This window comes from Hordeum vulgare, chromosome 3H, assembly GCF_904849725.1.
Source record: "Hordeum vulgare subsp. vulgare chromosome 3H, MorexV3_pseudomolecules_assembly, whole genome shotgun sequence".
NCBI classification, from domain to species: Eukaryota; Viridiplantae; Streptophyta; class Magnoliopsida; order Poales; family Poaceae; genus Hordeum; species Hordeum vulgare.
This window is the reverse complement of record NC_058520.1, coordinates 340,292,136-340,311,150: the sequence shown is the minus strand read 5'-3', so window position 1 is coordinate 340,311,150 and position 19,015 is coordinate 340,292,136. Positions and strand designations below refer to the sequence as shown.

The following is a 19,015-nucleotide window of genomic DNA, read 5'->3' as shown; positions in this document are numbered from 1 at the left end:
GAAAATAAGTTACTAAAAACTCTGAGGAAGCACCGTGTTGCTATTGGATATACTCGTGATGATCTTAAGGGCATTAGTCCTACCCTATGCCAGCACAAGATTAAAACTGATCCTGATTTCAAACCAGTTGCTGATCATCAAAGGAGATTAAATCCTAAGATGAAAGAAGTAGTGAGAAAAGAAATACTAAAGCTTCTGGAAGCGGGTATTATCTATCCTGTTGCTCATAGCGATTGGGTGAGTCTGGTGCATTGCGTTCCTAAGAAGGGAGGCATTACCGTTGTCCCTAATGATAAGGATGAATTGATCCCACGGAGGATTATTACTGGCTATAGGATGGTGATTGATTTTAGGAAGTTGAATAAAGCCACTAGGAAAGATCATTACCCTTTGCCTTTTATCAACCAAATGCTAGAAAGGCTGTCCAAACACACACACACTTCTGCTTTCTAGACGATTATTCTGGTTTCTCCCAAATACTAGTTGCACAATCTGATTAGGAGAAAACCACTTTCACCTATCCTTTCGGTACCTTTTCTTATAGACGTATGCCTTTTGTAACGACCAAACCTCGAAGGATTTGAGTCTCTGTGCTTTATTGTGCTAGTCCCTGGATCGACTCGCTAGCACACAGTATAGATGAAAACCAGATATAGCAAGTGCATCATTTATAATAACGTATGATCCAGAATTTATAAAATATAACAATCTGCATAGCACTTAGCTAGCTTTATTCTAATAAACAGCAGAAAAGTAGCAGAATAATAACGATGAGTCCCATCATAGCCCACTGGCGATGTTGAGTGAAGACTCGCGACCCTAACGGTACCTTACTCCTCGTCTGAATATCCTGCAACATGATACGTTGCAGCCATATAGGTCAATACTTTGAATGTATTGGCAAGTTACACAGGAAAAGAAATATAACAGACCTACATGTATATGCATAGTATAACAAGAGAAAGGTTGATGGTTATTTTGCAGAAAGTTGATTTTATCCTCATAACTACCTAATAGTCAACTTTTAATTTGTTTGCTACAATAACTCACATATGGTTGAATTGGCATCTCCAACTCCAACCTATCACCATTATTAAGTTTCCCATCAAATTTTATTAAGTGTGTCATCTGTCAAGATCATCCAACAACTGTAATGGCCTAGCTGCTCAAAATTGTCCATAACCGGGGACACGGCTAATCATGATTAGTTTATACACTCTGCAGAGGTTAGTACGCTGTACCCACTGGACCCAACCCGAAGATTGAGATGAAGTCTTTCAGAAGCAGTCACCTAGTCCCACAGGAGGCCCATCCCACCTATCATAGCTACATCAGCTGGCACATCCGGGTAAGGTTTCCACGACTGATCAACTAAGCCAGAGCCCATAATAGCCAGTGGTCGCACAAGGAAGCTACTAGTCACTAAGTCTGTTTGATCTTTTTGAACCTGGGCGGCATTCCACTTACATTCAGAGGGTAGAAACCATGATGTTCTTGAAACCACCCAGCAATACCATATCCGCCCAGAGGTGTATTATATCCTGAATTACTACTCAATTTATTTTGTAGTAATCCTACCATAAACTCAATGAATACAGAAACCAATCCCCATCTACATAGCATAGCAAAATATATCTAACACAATCTTCAATGACGAGGGGATATAGCTCAATAGCATAGCAATAATAATCTTCCTATACATGCATAATTTTCATAGGGTGGTATAATACTACATGCATAGAAAAATAATAGGTAAAAGGATGATCAACATGTAACTTGCCTTGATTCTGGTTCAGAAAGTCACACTCCTGACAATAGTTTGTGTCGCACTCCGCACAATCTACACGTTGCAAACAATCACACCAATCAATCACCACAATCACATAACACCAAATAAAACCATCAGCAATAAGACAACTTGTTTAAAACCAAAGCATAAATAGCATGGCAGCAGGCATAAAATCATCGACATGCTGATATGATGACAACGCAAAAAGAATCAACTAAACCGGATGAACGGTTTGCAAAATATGGCCTCCGGTACGTCTAAAATAAATCTGATTTAACAAAAAAAATTAATTTTCGTAAAACTGAAAACTACTGGTTCTAACATGTTCTACTCATCAATACGAGATCACGGGAAAAAGAATTTCCTGAATCGGAGTTACGAGTAAAAAGATAAACGCGTTTCAAAATTATACCGAGAATCTGACAGAATTAAAAACAGATGAAAAACAGATTAAATTTCGTCCTAAAGCTGTTCATCGGGGTTTGATGAAACGGCTCGTGCGTGCGTTCTCACCACGGACAGCGGGGGAAAACGGAACCGTCTCGGTGTGGTGCCTCCGATGGTGCTTCTCCGGTGGCGGTCGGACAAACTCCGGTGACGTGCGCAAACTCCGGTGAACGGCTTCGCGAACTCCGGTGGATGGTGAGGTGCTCCGGCGATGGCGGCTTCGGCATCGGCGCGGTGAGGGGCGGCTCCTCTGCGATCTAGGCGAGATGGGGTCTGGCTCAGATCGAAAACCAGCAGAAAGGAATTGGGACAAGGAAATAATCACGAGAGGGTCGGCTCCTGGACTTTTCTACTCGCGAGGAGGAGGAGTCCTGGCCAGACTCGGTCTCGGGAGGCTAGGAGCTGCGGGAGTCTGGCTCGGGACAGGGGAAACGAGGCAAGGGGTGCGGGACCCTCCTGTCGGCTGGGGGCGATGGGGCCTCCTGGATGCTGGCCTCGCTCGGCAATGGGGCGAAGCTCTCGCCTGGTCAACGCGGGCAGAGCCTGGGCTCGGTGGAGCTGGGCATTGCTGGCTCGTGGTGCACGTGGTGCGATGGGGCACAAGAGCGCTCGCTGGGAGCTGGCTCGTGCTGCTACGTGGGGTGCTGGGATATCTCCCAGTCCCAGGGGCGATGGATGTGGGGCACGTGGCCTCGGCACATGCGGGCAGGAGCCTGGCCGGGCTGGCTCGCTTAGGATATTCCTTTTGTTTTTGATTTCTAGGCCTCTTACCAATCTCTTGCAAAAGGATATTCCTTTTGTTTTTAACGATGACTACGAGGAAGCCTTCGAAACACTTAAAAGGGCTTTATTAACTGCACCTATTGTTCAACCACCTAATTGGAACTTGTTGGAATTATGCCCTAGAGGCAATAATAAATATAGTTATTATTATAATTCCTGTATCAAGATAATCGTTTATTATCCATGCTATAATTGTATTGAATGAAGATTCATTTACATGTGTGGTTACATAGACAAAACACTGTCCCTAGCAAGCCTCTAGTTGGCTAGCCAGTTGATCAAAGATAGTCAGTGTCTTCTGATTATGAACAAGGCGTTGTTGCTTGATAACTGGATCGCGTCATTAGGAGAATCAAGTGATGGACTAGACCCAAACTAATAGACGTAGCATGTTGATCGTGTCATTTTGTTGCTACTGTTTTTCTGCGTGTCAAGTATTTGTTCCTATGACCATGAGATCATATAACTCACTAACACCAGAGGAATACTTTGTGTGTATCAAACGTCGCAACGTAACTGGGTGACTATAAAGATGCTCTACAGGTATCTCCGAAGGTGTTCGTTGAGTTAGTATGGATCAAGACTGAGATTTGTCACTCCGTGTGACGGAGAGGTATCTCGGGGCCCACTCGGTAATACAACATCACACACAAGCCTTGCAAGCAATGTAACTTAGTGTAAGTTGCGGGATCTTGTATTACGAAACGAGTAAAGAGACTTGCCGGTAAACGAGATTGAAATAGGTATGCGGATACTGACGATCGAATCTCGGGCAAGTAACATACCGAAGGACAAAGGGAATGACATACGAGATTATATGAATCCTTGGCACTGAGGTTCAAATGATAAGATCTTCGTAGAATATGTAGGATCCAATATGGGCATCCAGGTCCCGCTATTGGATATTGACCGAGGAGTCTCTCGGGTCATGTCTACATAGTTCTCGAACCCGCAGGGTCTGCACACTTAAGGTTCGACGTTGTTTTATGCGTATTTGAGTTATATGGTTGGTTACGGAATGTTGTTCGGAGTCACGGATGAGATCACGGACGTCACGAGGGTTTCCGGAATGGTCCGGAAACGAAGATTGATATATAGGATGACCTCATTTGATTACCGGAAGGTTTTCGGAGTTACCGGAATGTACCGGGAATGACGAATGGGCTCCGGGAGTTCACCGGGGGGGCAACCCACCCCGGGGAAGCCCATAGGCCTTGGGGGTGGCACACCAGCCCTTAGTGGGCTGGTGGGACAGCCCAAGAAGGCCCTATGCGCCATAGGAAGAAAATCAAAGAGAAAAAAAAGGAGGAGGTGGGAAAGGAAAGAAGGACTCCACCCACCAAACCAAGTAGGACTCGGTTTGGGGGGGGGAGACCTTCCCCCTTGGCTCGGCCGACCCCCTTGGGGCTCCTTGAGCCCCAAGGCAAGGTTCCCCCTCTCCCACCTATATATACGGAGGTTTTAGGGCTGATTTGAGACGACTTTTCCACGGCAGCCCGACCACATACCTCCACGGTTTTTCCTCTAGATCGCGTTTCTGCGGAGCTCGGGCGGAGCCCTGCTGAGACAAGATCATCACCAACCTCCGGAGCGCCGTCACGCTGCCGGAGAACTCTTCTACCTCTCTGTCTCTCTTGCTGGATCAAGAAGGCCGAGATCATCGTCGAGCTGTACGTGTGCTGAACGCGGAGGTGCCGTCCGTTCGGCACTAGATCGTGGGACTGATCGCGGGACGGTTCGCGGGGCGGATCGAGGGACGTGAGGACGTTCCACTACATCAACCGCGTTCACTAACGCTTCTGTTGTACGGTCTACAAGGGTACGTAGATCACACATCCCCTCTCGTAGATGGACATCACCATGATAGGTCTTCGTGCGCGTAGGAAATTTTTTGTTTCCCATGCGACGTTCCCCTACAGAACTTGCCTTTTGAGATCATGTGTGATGCTAGTGATTATGCTGTTGGTGCTGTTCTAGGGCGGCATGGACTGCGTGCCACAATAGTACGGCCCGGAGAGGTGACGCAACAGCGATGCGCAGGTCGGTACAGCCACAAGGACGGCCTCGGGCGGCGGCAGAGACCGCGTGCCGCGTCACTACAGCCCGCACGGGCGGTGTAGGGGTGGCTCGCGGGGAGAACCACTAGGTGGCGACGCTGCGGCCCGATGGGGTGATGCAGCGGCAGCCCGTTGCTCGATCGGTGGAAGGGCATGCCGTACTCGGGGACAACCTTTAGAGGACCTGTGGAGGCGCATGCAGCCGGCTGATCAGGTTAGTCGCACCATACGGATGGAGTCGGTCGCGACGGGCGGGTGATCAATCGATCGCATGCGAGGTCGAGGGCGCTGCTCAGTGATGATGATGGCGTCGTGGACGATGAAGTGGGGTGCTCGAGCAGATCAAGGGGGCTGCGACCGATGGGGAACAGCGTGCCCAAGGCAGCCGACGCCCGAGCGCAAAACCTCGTGGCAACTGACAAGGGGCGGCGGAGACCCGAGCCAGAAAATCTCAAGACGACAAGGCCGCCCGAGCCAGGTAGACATCAAGCCCCAGGCAGCCGGCGAACGATGGCGAAGACGATAGGTGATGTAGGATCCTGATTGGACGCGGGCGATCACGACCGACGCGGAGCAACGGGCGGGCAAACGCGCGAACGACGACCGGGATAGGGCGCCGTGTCGTGCGAAGCCGCCGGGCTGCAAAAGTGGTCGGGGTTGCGCCATTGGCAGCGACGACAGGCGCAAGGCGACGGGCAGGCAGTCGCGCGAGCGACAACCACGATGCGTCACGTGGGGGCGCGAGGCTGCCAGGTCGAAGAATAGGCCTGGGTCGCGCCATTGTCGGAGTAGAGGCACGCAAGTGTCGACGGCGGCGACGGGCGACGCAACCTGATCTGAGATCAGAAAACCAAAAATAAAACGCCAACCAAAGCGTCCGGCGGAAGAAAGAAAAATTCGGATCAAGAGATCGAGAAAAAGACTTTCTAGGGCAGCCGGTCAACACGACCGACGGACGGACCCTAGGTACGGGTGATGCGGCCCCCGTGGGCGGTCATGGAGGCTGACCTGCCGAGGGAAACACGCGGGGGGGGGGGGGGGGGAAGCGGCGTGCGACGATCAGGTCTAGGAACTGGCGGCAAATACCATGTAGAGGGGAATAGAAGGATTGGTGGAATGGTTCATGTATTGCTTGAACCTCATGGGCGTATTTATAGGAGTACATGATCAACCTGGATACAAGACAAACCAGAATTATTCCTAGTCTATCTTATGTTTGCTAACTAATAATGATACTCAACGGCCCACACCTTCGAGTATTTTTTTAATGGGACACACCTCCGAGTATTAGTAGGGTTAAGAGCATCTCCAATAGATGATGTATATTTTGATGCTTCAATCCGGTGGTGGTCCAAATTTGGAGCACCAAAAAGTGCTATTTACATCTTCAAAAAAGGCCCAACTTCAACAGATGGTCCAAAACGGAGATGTAAAAAACGAGCAAGTCCAACAAATGGTCCAAAACGATTACTACTTCATCTCAACATAGTTCAACATCAAATTCAACATATTTTCATACATAAATTCAACTACTAGATGAGACTACTCCTCGTCGTCGGAGCTGCGGGGAGCGGGAGACGTCATGCGACATGGAGCGGAGGCGAACGGAGGCGTGCGGTGCAGGCGGGGCGCGCGGAGGCCAGACCAAAGGCGGATGCCGCCGGAGAGGAGGAAGACGTGGTCGGGGCGGAGGCGACCGGAGCGGGGCGGACGGGGTCGGGACTGAGGGAAGGCGGACGGAGGCGGAGGCGACCGAAGAGGAGGCGGGCGGGGTCGGGGCGGAGGCGTCCGGAGCGGGGGCGGACGTGGTCATGGCGGAGCGGAGGCGGACGTGGCGGGGTGGAATCGGAGGCGGGGGATTGGATCTACGGCGAGGCGACATCGGTGAGCTGCGGCGAGGCGACGGTGGGCGGGAGGAAGAAGTGGGGGGAAGCAAATGAAGAATGGTTGGTGGTTGGCGCGCGGCCGCGGTTTTTACATCTCCTGCCTTTGGAGATGTAAATTTGCACCGCGAGGTGTTGAAATTTACATCACGAGGAGGCAGAGATGTATTTTTTTCATATGAACCATTTGTTGGAGTGTTGTTTTTTTGCTTTAAAAGATCCAAAAGTTAGTTATTTTTACATATGGGCTCTATTGGAGATGCTGTAAAGAGGATGTCATTTTTTTGGTACGCGGCTGTAGATGCTCCACGTATAGCTGGTCAAACAGGCCGGCCCGCCATGGGCCAGGCACGACACGACTTAAACGGGCCCGTGCGAGGCACGCAGCACGCCTCGGGCCGTGCCTGGGCCTGGAGGCTGGGCACGTGGGCCGACACGACACGACACGACCCGTTTATTTTTTATATATTTTTTTAATATATATATACATAATATATGGTCCAATAGGTTAAAAAATAAACCCACGAGACTAAAATATACGGTCGAGCGTGCTAATCGGGCCAACATGCCGGCTCGTTTAATAATCGTGCCGTGCCTAGAGGCGCAACCCATGGACTCACACGACACGACCCGATTAGTAAATGTGCTGTGCCTAGAGGCGCAACCATGGACTCACACGGCACGACCCGATTAGTAAACGTGCCGTGCCGTGCCGACCCGTTTGGCCAGGTAGGGCTCTACGCAACAAAATAACGCCTACTTTGTTTCGCGAAAGAAAGAAGGAGAAATAGAACGCCTACTTACAGTCCGGACCCACAAGGTCAACTACGACGAGGGCCCCAACCTAAACGATCCGGCGAAGTGGAAAATTTTGACTAAAAGCCAAACTAATTCACAAAGTGAACTACATTTTAAAAAAAATCACCCAACTGACCTTTTGTGTAACGTCTTTGTCTTAGACGCCACACTACACTGGGTGACGCCCGATACTAGGTTGTGTGACGCCTGAGACCTAGTGTGGCGTCTAAGATATAGACGTCACACTACACTGTGTGGCGTCTAAGACTAAAACGTCACACAGTGTAGTGTGACGCGTGACTGTCGAATATCACATAAAAAAATCAGTTGAGTGAATTTTTTTCAAATGTAGTTCATTTTATGAAATACTTTGCCTCGTGGGTTAAATTTGTCAATTTTTGCCGAGTAGGACAGAACAGCACCAACTCAGGTAAAAAAAACTCATGTAAAAATAAAAACAGCACCAACTGCCGCTGAGGTCCTGTCTGTTTGTACCTTCTCTTTTTCTGCTACAATCGATTTCCTTTTCTTTTTCTGCCACAATCGATTTCGGCCCTGTTTGTTTGAGAAGTCCTGAGACTTTTTTTAGTCCCAACTTAAAAGTCCCTAGTCCCTATCCGTTTGTTTCCAGGGACTAAATAGGAACTAGAGGTCATTAAATGACATGTAAAAAGACCATGTTATCCTTAGTAATGTAGTAGTAGTTATTAAATTACATGCTAAAAGTAGGGGCATTGTTGGAAAAAGTGCCAAAAAGTCCCTCACATAGGTACTTCAAATAGTCCCAAACACCCCACTTTAGTCCCTAAAAGTCCTTCCTGTTTGTTTTACATGGGACTTTTTAGGACTTTTTTTTAATCCCTACATCAAAAAGCCCATGGAAACAAACACCACCTTCCTTTTCTCTCACCTCGCATCAGGCTCAGATCCGATAGCCCCCCCGCCTCCAACCCTGCTGCGCCCAATCGGAATGTAGCTCTCTCCCAGGTCCGATCCGTTCAGCAGTAGCATTTTGTTCGCCCACTGATTTAAACTTCCCGGACTTCTTTTCCAGATCCGGGTCGTGCCGGTCCTAGTTTGGGTGTTGAATATTGGTGTTAGCCAATGCGTTCCTTACTTAAGCCGATTATTAAGGATTTGGTTGCTTCTTGGTTGCTAGATCCGTGTGAAGGCCTACCTCTTCGGTCAGTGCTGCGGATTTTTCTCTCTTTTATATATTCTATATATATAACTCAATCAGTAACAATTGTTGCTTACTTTGGAACATATCTTCTTGGGATTACCTCATTAGCAACTTCTTGTCAATCTGTATTGCAGTTTCTTTATCTATTTTCTAAAATTTCTTTAGAAGTATATATTAGAGTGTGCGCTCCGCTTCATTGCATATTCGCATGGGATTGGTTACTGCATATGTGTGGTACGAGTGAATCAAGAGCCTTTTAGGCTTCGATGCAGTTGGGAGTACACTAGCATGTGATCATGTTTAGGTGACTGGGCTGAACTCTTCAGTTATATGCTCAGCTAAAATTGGAACGGTTGGATATAATTGAAGACCTTTTCTGTTTCTTGATTGCGTGGTAACTGATGAAGAGCCTTGGTTCAAGACAAGAATGCCTGCTGCAGTTGAGATATCCATGCCCTGTTGATGTGCGGCTAATATTCTGCTACTGAATTACATTCGTGAGAGGGTAGTATATATCTCGGGTGCAAGTATAATGAGCATTGAATCTGGTTTTCTTTTCCCTTGTAGCACAGTTGACCAGCCAATGAAGAGGAAGTTTATTAAGCAGAGCAGAAGAATATAGTTAATGGTTCCTGGATGAGAAGTGGAAATGCTACTGGCTGTGGAAGGAGGAGGTTTTTTCTCATCGTCAGCTTCAGGATACAGTCATGGCCTTGCTCTTTTGCTGCTTGGACGGAAAGAAGAAGAGAAGCCTGTCAAGGTATCGCCATGGAATCAGTATGGACTAGTCGACGGGGAAGCTGAGCATGTGTATCATCTGGCTTCCACAAAAAATCAAGCTCCCCGTAAATGTGCTCCCTTCGTCTGCTTCGGTAGCACTGCTTCGGAGCTCGAAGGGGTGTATCCTGCGAAACTGAGTTCAAGCAACTCTTTGGACTCTTTGGAAGAGCCATCCCGTTCAACAGAGAAGAAGGTTACCGCTAATGGTTCCATAACTGGAGATGAGAGAAAAGGTTGTCTTAAGAGCAACTCAAAAAGGGATTCGTCGGAGCATTCTATATTGGCGAGTGAAGGTGAAGAACCACGTGAGTCACTGGAAGAGGTGCAAACCTTGAAATCTGGTATGGAACGGAGAAAAGTTCAATGGACTGATACATGTGGAAAGGAGCTTTTTGAGATAAGGGAATTCGAAGCCAGGTACAGTCTGAAAATTATATTTCCTTCTTTCATAATTACCAGCACAGAAATAGTATATTCTCGTTTGTCTATTTGTAGATGATTACAAATTTTGGCACATTTCTAGAAGCATTTCACTATTGGTGCTATAAGTTGTCTACCTTGGTGTAGTTGTACTTTGCAATTAAGTTTTTTTGATAAAGGGCGCTTTTATTATCTCAAAATGTAGCATCAAGCGGATACAAAACATTATGAGTAACACCCGGCCTCTGCAAATCTAGGATGCACACAGCCAAACCTTAAAGTCTGCCAACAACAGATAAATAAATAAAACAAAACCGACATATCGGCAACAATAGAGTCCTATAGACCGGCACTATGCCTATGTCGAAGGACCACCGAAGGTGGTGGTCCGTTTATGCGAAGGTTATGTTCCACCCATGTTGGGAAAAACCCTCTGTAGCCACCTGCTCCAATCGCGTACACCCCGACTTGAACAACGATTGGTACTCCGGTCGTTGTAGCGTAGACCACATACGAAGCAATTGCGTACATCGGAAAATAACCCGCTGAAGAGATGCATTTTATCATTAGAAACCATATCATTTCTACATAGCCAAAGCGACCAACTTAAGGCATACTCTCCCACCCTTCTCATCGTCTTGAACCTATTCGGAATACCATCCAACCAACGACCAAAAAATATTGGCAACACTTGTAGGTGGGTATAAATTTGACGCTATTTGGATGACTGACCACGTAGAACGTGCAAAATTGCAGTGGAAAAATAGGTGCTTGTTTGTCTCGTTATGAGTACAAAAACTTACTCCCTTGCCAGTTGCGTCGTGCGAGGTTATCTTTGGTTAGCACAACTCCTCTACGAAGGTACCACATGAAGATTTTAACTTTTAGTGGGATCTTCGACTTCCAAATATTTTTGTTATTACTCACCGGTACCCCAGAATGCGTGAGCGCACGATACATAAAGTCCACTGTGAAAGACCTTGATGTAGTAAGGTTCCAGTGGAATAGATCCCGGCCTTGTGTCAAGTTAATCGAATCCAGTCGGGACAAAAGATTATGCCATGACACAAGACGGGGGCCAATCAAATCCCGCCTGAACGAAAGATTCGGCGGAGATGAACTGAGCACCTGCGCAATAGTATTATTCTTATCGCGAGCATTGACATACAAGGCAGGATATTGTTCTCGGAGACTTGCATTGCCTAGCCATATGTCTTCGCAGAAATGAATTTCCGACCCATCCTTTATCGTAAAAGACCCAAAGTGAGAAAGATGCTTCTTTGCCACCATTAGGCCAACCCAAAAGTGTGAGTCTCCAGGTTTCCAATATGTCTGAGACATTGCCTTTTGGCCTAGATATTTGTTGCGCAACATGGTTTGCCAAACACCATCCTCAGTAAGAAGTTTGAATAACCATTTACTGAGTAGGGCCTCATTCTTACCTTTAGGTCATGAATTCCAAGCCCACCTTGGTCTTTTGGCCTACAAACCATGCTCCATTTGGCCAATTTGTATTTTTTCTTTTCACCATCTCCTTGCCAAAAGAATCTGGATCTAAAATAGTCCAGTCTTTGTAGAACCCCCTTTGGGAGTTGGAAGAAAGAAACATATAGAGAACCATATTTGTGAGGACAGAGTTATTCAGAACCAACCGTCCTCCAACTGAAAGCAACTTGCCTTCCCAACTACTTAAGTGTTTCTCTAGACGCTCCTCTACATACTTCCACTCCGCAATCGTGAGACACCGGTAATGAATTGGAATTCCCAGATACTTAATCGGGAATTGGCCATGTGCACAACCAAACAGGTCAGCATAATCTGCCATCGCCTCAACGGCTTCTCCGACACAGAAAATTTCCCTTTTATGAAAGTTAATTTTGAGACCTGACATTGGCTCAAACGCTGAAAGCAAGAGTTTAAGGTTTCGAGCCTTGTCCAGGTCATGTTCCATACAAAGAATTGTGTCACCGGCATATTGCAGAATAAAGAGGCCACCATCCACAAGGTGTGGCACTACTCCTGCAATCCGACCGTCCTGCTTTGCACGCTCAATCAAAATAGCCAACATGTCAGCAACAATGTTAAATAACATTGGGGACATGGAGTCACCCTGCCGCAACCCTTTTTTTGTCTGAAAGTAATGGCTTGCTTCATCATTGACTTTGATGGCCACACTACCTCCAGTTACAAAATTTTGGATCCACTGGCGCCATTTATCTGAGAAGCCTTTCATTCGTAGGGTCTGTTGGAGGAAAGACCATTTGAAATTGTCATAGGCTTTTTCAAAGTTGATTTTGAATACTACTCCACTCATGTTTACTTTTGTGAAAATCTTGAAGCTTACATTAAGGAGGCATATGGGTCTAAACTGTTGGATCCGTTCGGCCTCCTTAATCTTCGGCAATAAGACAATGTCACCAAAATTAAGTCTGAATAGATCAAGTAGGTCGGTATGAAGACAATTGAACAATTCCAAAAGGTCAGCCTTGATGATATCCCATAAATTCTGATAGAATTCCACGGGGAAATCATGAGGGCCTGGAGCTTTGTTGTGTTCCATTTGGAACACCGTCGCTCTCACATCCTCTTCTGAGAAAGGTGCCGTGAGGATATCGTTTTCTTCGGATGTGACTTGTGGGATATCATCTGTTCGAGTCCCGTCAAGGGTGAAGTTCCCTTCAGGCGACGCTCCGAACAATGATTTGTAGTATTTGGTGATATACTTTTTGAGCTCCTCCTGGCCTTCGATCCATCCCTCATCTTGTTGGAGACTGTAAATACATCTCTTCCTATGCCACCCATTGGCGATCAATTGGAAGTATCTTGTATTACTATCACCCAGCAAAATGAAGTCAACTTTGGATCTCTGGTAGTATTTGATTTCCTCTTCTCGCAAAAGCCGAGCAACCTTCTCATTAGGTTGATTTTTCAATTCAATTTCTTGTTGTGATAAGTTGCACGTCTCTGCAATCTTATCGAGGTCGTCAATAATGGTAGAGAGCCTTTGTTTTTCTTTTTTATGTATCCCATTGGTGTGTTTCGCCCATCCAGTGAGGTGTTTCCTCATGGCCCTTATTTTAAAGTTCCATCTCTGAATAGGTGTGTGGCCAATCGCGAGCCTCTCCCAAACATTCTTGATTATATCTATAAACCCTTCCCGATGTAGCCATCCCAATTCAAATTTGAAAGGGCGATGGGCCAGTGGGTTCGTAGAATTAGAATCAAGAATGAGGGATGCATGATCCAATAATGCCTCGATATGCTCTAGGGCTCGTACAGTGACCAAAGGAAATTTTATTTCCCATTCGGTGTCCATGAGTACCCTGTCGAGCTTCTCGTATGTTGGCACTAACAGATTAGTAGCCTAGGTGAACTGCCGCCCTGACATACTGACCTCTGGAAGATCCAAACTGTCTATCACAGCATTGAATAGGAAAGGCCAATGAGTGTTTAAGCGGGTTTTTTTTCTTGCTGGTACCTAAGAGTATTAAAATCCCCTCCAATAAGCATTGGATACGGGTTATCCTTAGCTAGGTTTACCAATTCCGTAAGGAAAGTCGATTTATGCTCATCCTGGGCAGCCTCATAGACAGCTACCAAAGTCCATGTGAAATTGTCGTCCCTGTTTCTTCGGTGAAATTTTATATGAAATTCACCTACTGAAATGGCCAACAAGTCCATGACTGAGGTTAGTATCCCAAGAAGGATACCTCCTGACCTTCCAGGAGCTGGTAGACTATGTCATGTGTAGTCGAGACCACCTGATAGGTGATCGAGGACATGCGGGTGAAAGTCAAACTTACCAGCCTCGGAATTTACCACAAAATCCAATCCATATTCCCGAACACAATCATTGACGTGTTTATGTTTAGCGAAGTCTAGTAGACCTCTGCTATTCCAAAACATGCCTCTCATGTGGAAACTCGTTTGGTTGTGGAGTTCTTCGCCTTCTTAGGCGGTTTTTGTTTCTTTTTAGAGGAGTGCGATTTAGATTTCCGCGTGGACGCTGTAAAGTCACAAAACATGGACCCAGGTCTTGTGTCGTCTAATCCAACCTCGGTAACCTCACCAACCAAGTGAGAAATTAGCGGACCATCATATTTGGCATCCGCTTTTCATCCCCCTCCTCGGTTTCGGGGTTCGGTATTATGATACTACACTTCGGAGAACCCTTTAAGCGATCGATCTCCATATGTTTAAGTACCCCAACCGATAGATTAATTTCATTATTATTCTTTCCCATAGATACACCAACGTTCTTTAAGCTGGAAGAAACGCGGGTATCTGAAAAGGAAAGTAAAGATTGAGCGGTGGAGGTACCTATCGTGGGGTCCAAATTCATCGAAGCCTGGCGGCGCATCGCCTTTGCGAGGCTATGCTCATCGGTTGGAGAAGAACCATCAGCGGAGAGGGGATGACGGTTTCTACGTCGAAAAGGCGTAACCAGCCCTCCAGACATAGTACCCCTTGGTGTCGATGATGGAACCATAGGCGATGTTGTCGGTGAGGGTGACGGGGACCGAACTGTCTTAGAATTTGGTGAAGAAGGCCTTGCGCTGGGTCCGACCTGGACAACCGCAACGGGTGCGGAGGTAGACCCAGCCGCACGCTCCGCTGCTGGGCCTAGTGGAACCACGGCAACTGCTGCGCGAACTGGAGACTCATGCAATCGTGTTGTCGAGGTATCCGGCATCGAGCCGAGACGAGCGTTTCGGGCGGCTGGCGGTGTCGCCCGGCCCATAGCCGGCTGCATGGGTGCCCGAGTGGCATCCGCTGGCTGCATGTGCACCACGCGCTCGTGGGTATCCGCCCCCCACACAGCAGCTGCTGCATGCAAGGTCCGGCGGCCAGGGGACGTCCCGGTGCAGCGGCTGTCTGCATGTGGCATGCATCCATGCATTGTGTTTGGTGTGCTGCGTGGAAGTGATCAGTAGCAACTGTGGACTGTCCATCCTTTGCCATAGCTCGCACATACATGTCCGCCTGCGTAGATGCCTTGTCCGAAGGAGCAGCAGTAATACAAGCCGTCTGCATAGGAACTGTAGACGCTGAATGAGTTATAGGCGCCGTTTTTTCACCTTCTGCTTGCACGTTTTTTGCTCTCTTACTCGCATCTTTGTCGGGCATGTCCTCATCTTGGTTAGCACCATCATCATGTCCGTTGTCATGATTTTCCTAGATCCTAGGAATAATGTCATCATCAGGGACAAAATCATCGCCCTCCAGTACAAACCGAAATGCATAACCCCTATAGCTTGACATAAACATCCAGCGAGTTGAGGCTTCGTCTGAATCATCACTTTTGACAAAAATATCCAAGGAGTGAACAGCCACCTGGATCTGCACAATGCCGTGTCGACGCAAACATATCAGGTCATCCCACTTCCCACAAACTAAGGAAATGGCGGAGGGGTGGTGGGACACCAGTTACATGTACCCAAACAGTCTGTAGAGGAAGAAGAGATGGCACCTCCTCGACTTTCCACTCACTGAAAGAAATCTTAACGTCCTGTGATTTAACATTGTACTCAAAATCTGCCACACGCTGCAACAAGTTGACTTACGGAAAAGAAACCAAGAAAGTATTTTCCCCATGAGGCACTGCTTCCCACTTCCACGAGGTCTGTACCGAGGCTATCTTGGCGACCTCGGCCAGTCGGCCTCCACCACCGAAGTGGACAAAGTTCCACCTGAAATCGTTACCAAAGCTGCCGGCAGAGTAGGGGGTGCAAGATGCTCCTTGGAAAGAGAGTCCGGTAACTGAAGGAACATCGCATTCACTAAACCACATCCATCGAGCATGGCGCTGGGTCTTGGCTGCTTGAGAACCGTACAACGGTGCATATGGTGTTTGTCACTGTTGCAAATGTGATAGTAATGCACTACTGTACATTCCTTGGAGAGATGCTCATTTGTCCTACATTTGAAACACCATAGCCCTGTCTTTTTACCTCTTGGTGGTTGCGCAGTAGTGTCAACTGAGCTGCCGTCATTGCAAGAACTTCTTGAGTTGCTTGTGCTTGAACAAGCGGAGCTGACAACATCGGTGCCGGCGGAAAGGCCGACGAAGGGTGCGCAGTCGGGGGGAACAGCAGCAGCACGAGCGGTATTACGACGCACCCCCCCCCCCCCCCCCCCCCCTGCGTTTATACTTCTGACGGCGACCGGCCGGAGCTTCGGTCTTTGGCTGGCTGTTAGCACCGAATCTGCCCGGCGGCGGCGCTGTGCCCTGCTGGGCCGAAACCGGAGGCGCCCCAAAGCGAAGTGGTCCGGCTGCCGCTCCAAAACCATTAGCGGCGCTAGGATTCAATCCGAAAGGAGGCGCTGGTGTAGCCCCCTTAGACGGGAGGCCATTCCGGCCAGCCATCGATGGTGAGGGCTTCCGGCGAAATGCTTGTGCGTACGAAGACGGCGGTGGTTCGTGGGACGATGAACCGAGATTTCCTGACGAAGTGCTAGGGCAGATCGATCTCCTGTACCGGAACAGGTCTGCCCTTCGTAACGTTAGGCCCAGACGTAAGGTCTGCTTGGCGATCCCCACATCCGGCCCGGGAGCCTGCAGACGTGAGCCCGAGGTCAGCGTTTTTTGAGTTTCCTCGGGATCAACGCCTACCGTAGACTGCGCTGCCGTTTCTTCCGATTGACCCGGGGCAACTGACGAAGACGGGCCTGCCGCGGAGGTCGGCATGAACGCCGCGAGCGCCACCGGCGGCGTGATCCTGGGTCGGGGAAGAGGTCCCTTCCATGGCCTGATGCAGACTCTGCGGCGAGGCCCCGCCGGCGCTGGCGTCGGCCGAGACATGGCCGGGGAGGCATCCGAACAGCCAGGCAGCTGCGCGGGTGTCTGGCCAGCCGACGATTCCAGAACTCCTGTACTAGCTCCTCCTTAGATTTCTTCCGACGAGACACTGAAGACCATTGGGCATTCATCAACATCGTGATCAGCTTGGGGAAGAACCAAATTGGCTGCCAGTATCGCAGTCTCCTCCGCATGTGGCTGCTCAACTTCCTCGTCGATGGTCAGCGGCTGGAAGCGCGACCCCGACACCGGCGATGTCGCTGTCGCCCCCGGTGCCAAGGTAAGCCTGCGTCGTGCCGGTGGAATTCGATGGCCAACGCGGATGACACAATCCAGCAACACCATCTCCAGTCCGGGCATGATCCATTCCTTCTCCCGTAGAAGTCTTCTCTCGACGATATTGCCGCCATCATCTCGAAGGAAGAATAAATTGTGAGGTTGGTCGAGGAAGAGAGAACCGGGGCGCCAGTCAGGCCTGCAGTTGGGAGGCGCCGACGAGAAAGTCGCCGACCACCACAGGGGCGGGCGTGGCCCCGGGGGTCTCACCACATGGCTTTTCTGGAGTAGAAGAGTAGATGACGTGCCAATGCGATAGATAACTTTGCTATTAAGTATCGTACTCCATCAACTATCTGAAAAGTACTTCCACCTTTGTTCCGATTTACACACATTTATTTATATGATGAACCTCCTCCATGTTGATAGAACTGATAGGTATTTATTTGTGTTTGTTGGAATTAATGTGAAGGTCAGTTTATTACCTCGACTGCTCATTGCCAACTTTTCAAGCTTATTGATTTTCTAACTGCAATATGTATTGAGCATGGGTACTTGTTATAGCCATAATATTTTCTGAGTACTGAATGATCATGTTTCTTTCAACAGCGATGGAAGTTTGTCAGATGATGAACTGGAAAATGAGGGTTTCAGGAAATGTGAGTGTGTGATTCAGTAGATTGTTTTCGTCTGCCATTTGAAACGATGGATAGCTGCAGCTTTTCTGCTAGGATATGCTTACACTGGGGCTTAAAGTTAAACAAACAAAGAATGATCCTGTGTGTATTTCCTGTTAGCTAGCTTGCACGGTAGGGTTGCAGTTTTGATGCCCGCTGTATCATATCATGATTTGACCCATTTATTTATTTTTGCCAACTTTTCCTTCCTCTGTGTTCGCATGCTCCAGGTTGTAACATATAAGGCTGCTAGTGTTTTCAGTTCCAGGGATGTTGATTCCTGCCTTTTCTTTTTTGGAAGCCGCTACATAGCGGCGCCGCATGGGCGTCTTCCGATGCGGCGGTTTACCTTACTAGTAACCATGCACGTGCATGCGAACGTGTAACCATAGGACCGAAGAATGCATTTTTTCACGATCTTTACTTCATGTTTTCACTAAAAAATGCGTATTGACAGTTGTATTGCCTTGTATACATGTAGCCCATTCCCTGTCTCAATGGCCAAGTAGATACGGTTATTAGAGATGACAAAACCCTGATTTTTCTTATAAATATTGAATAAAAAATAATAATTATGAACTACACACGCTTTTGAACCGGCACTATGGTTGACATACATATATACAACTTCTCAATATATTTAAATTTAAAATGATTTAATTTAGAAAGTCTCTGATATGAATTTAGCATAGTGCAGAAAATATACACATGAAACATTTTATTTATTTGTAAACCACAATGTCATAGTTTACATCGAAATTATCAGCTTTCTTTTCTTGCAAGGTATAAATACTATAGTAGCAGTATATATATACATGTTTGATGATTGTTTCTTCTTCCAAATCAGCATCTCCCATTCTTCACAACCTACTATACAATGGAAAAGAGTCAGTAAGAAGTTCTAGAAATAAAAAAGATACTCCAAATTCACGAAAGAGTTCATAACAAAAACACTCTAGAAAAGAAAGATCAACAAGCCCTTGTGCTTTCTGGAATAGACTGGATAGACTGGATAAAGTAATATCTTGTGCTTTCTGGAATAATGTCTTGGGTCAAAATAATTGATGCACACATATCGCACAAGTCTATATATTGATGTCATCATGAGATTTTACTGAAATAT

The 19,015-nt window shown here is 47.5% G+C and overlaps 1 protein-coding gene across 3 annotated transcripts; it reads left to right on the top strand.

Moving 5' to 3' along the window:
* The first annotated feature begins 8,588 nt into the window (after positions 1 to 8,588).
* Positions 8,589 to 18,173, top strand: LOC123443799. 3 transcript variants are annotated; one of them, XM_045120329.1, is made up of 3 exons: positions 8,589 to 8,744; positions 9,513 to 10,137; positions 17,825 to 18,173. In XM_045120329.1, exons 2-3 carry the CDS (start codon positions 9,590 to 9,592, stop codon positions 17,892 to 17,894), a joined length of 618 nt encoding a protein of 205 aa, XP_044976264.1. In that variant the 5' UTR covers positions 8,589 to 8,744; positions 9,513 to 9,589; the 3' UTR covers positions 17,895 to 18,173. The 3 variants fall into 3 exon arrangements, with proteins under 3 accessions (XP_044976264.1, XP_044976263.1, XP_044976265.1); XM_045120328.1 differs by having other exon boundaries at positions 8,705 to 8,941; XM_045120330.1 differs by lacking the exon at positions 8,589 to 8,744 and adding an exon at positions 8,767 to 8,941 and having other exon boundaries at positions 9,508 to 10,137.
* The last annotated feature ends 842 nt before the right edge of the window (positions 18,174 to 19,015 follow it).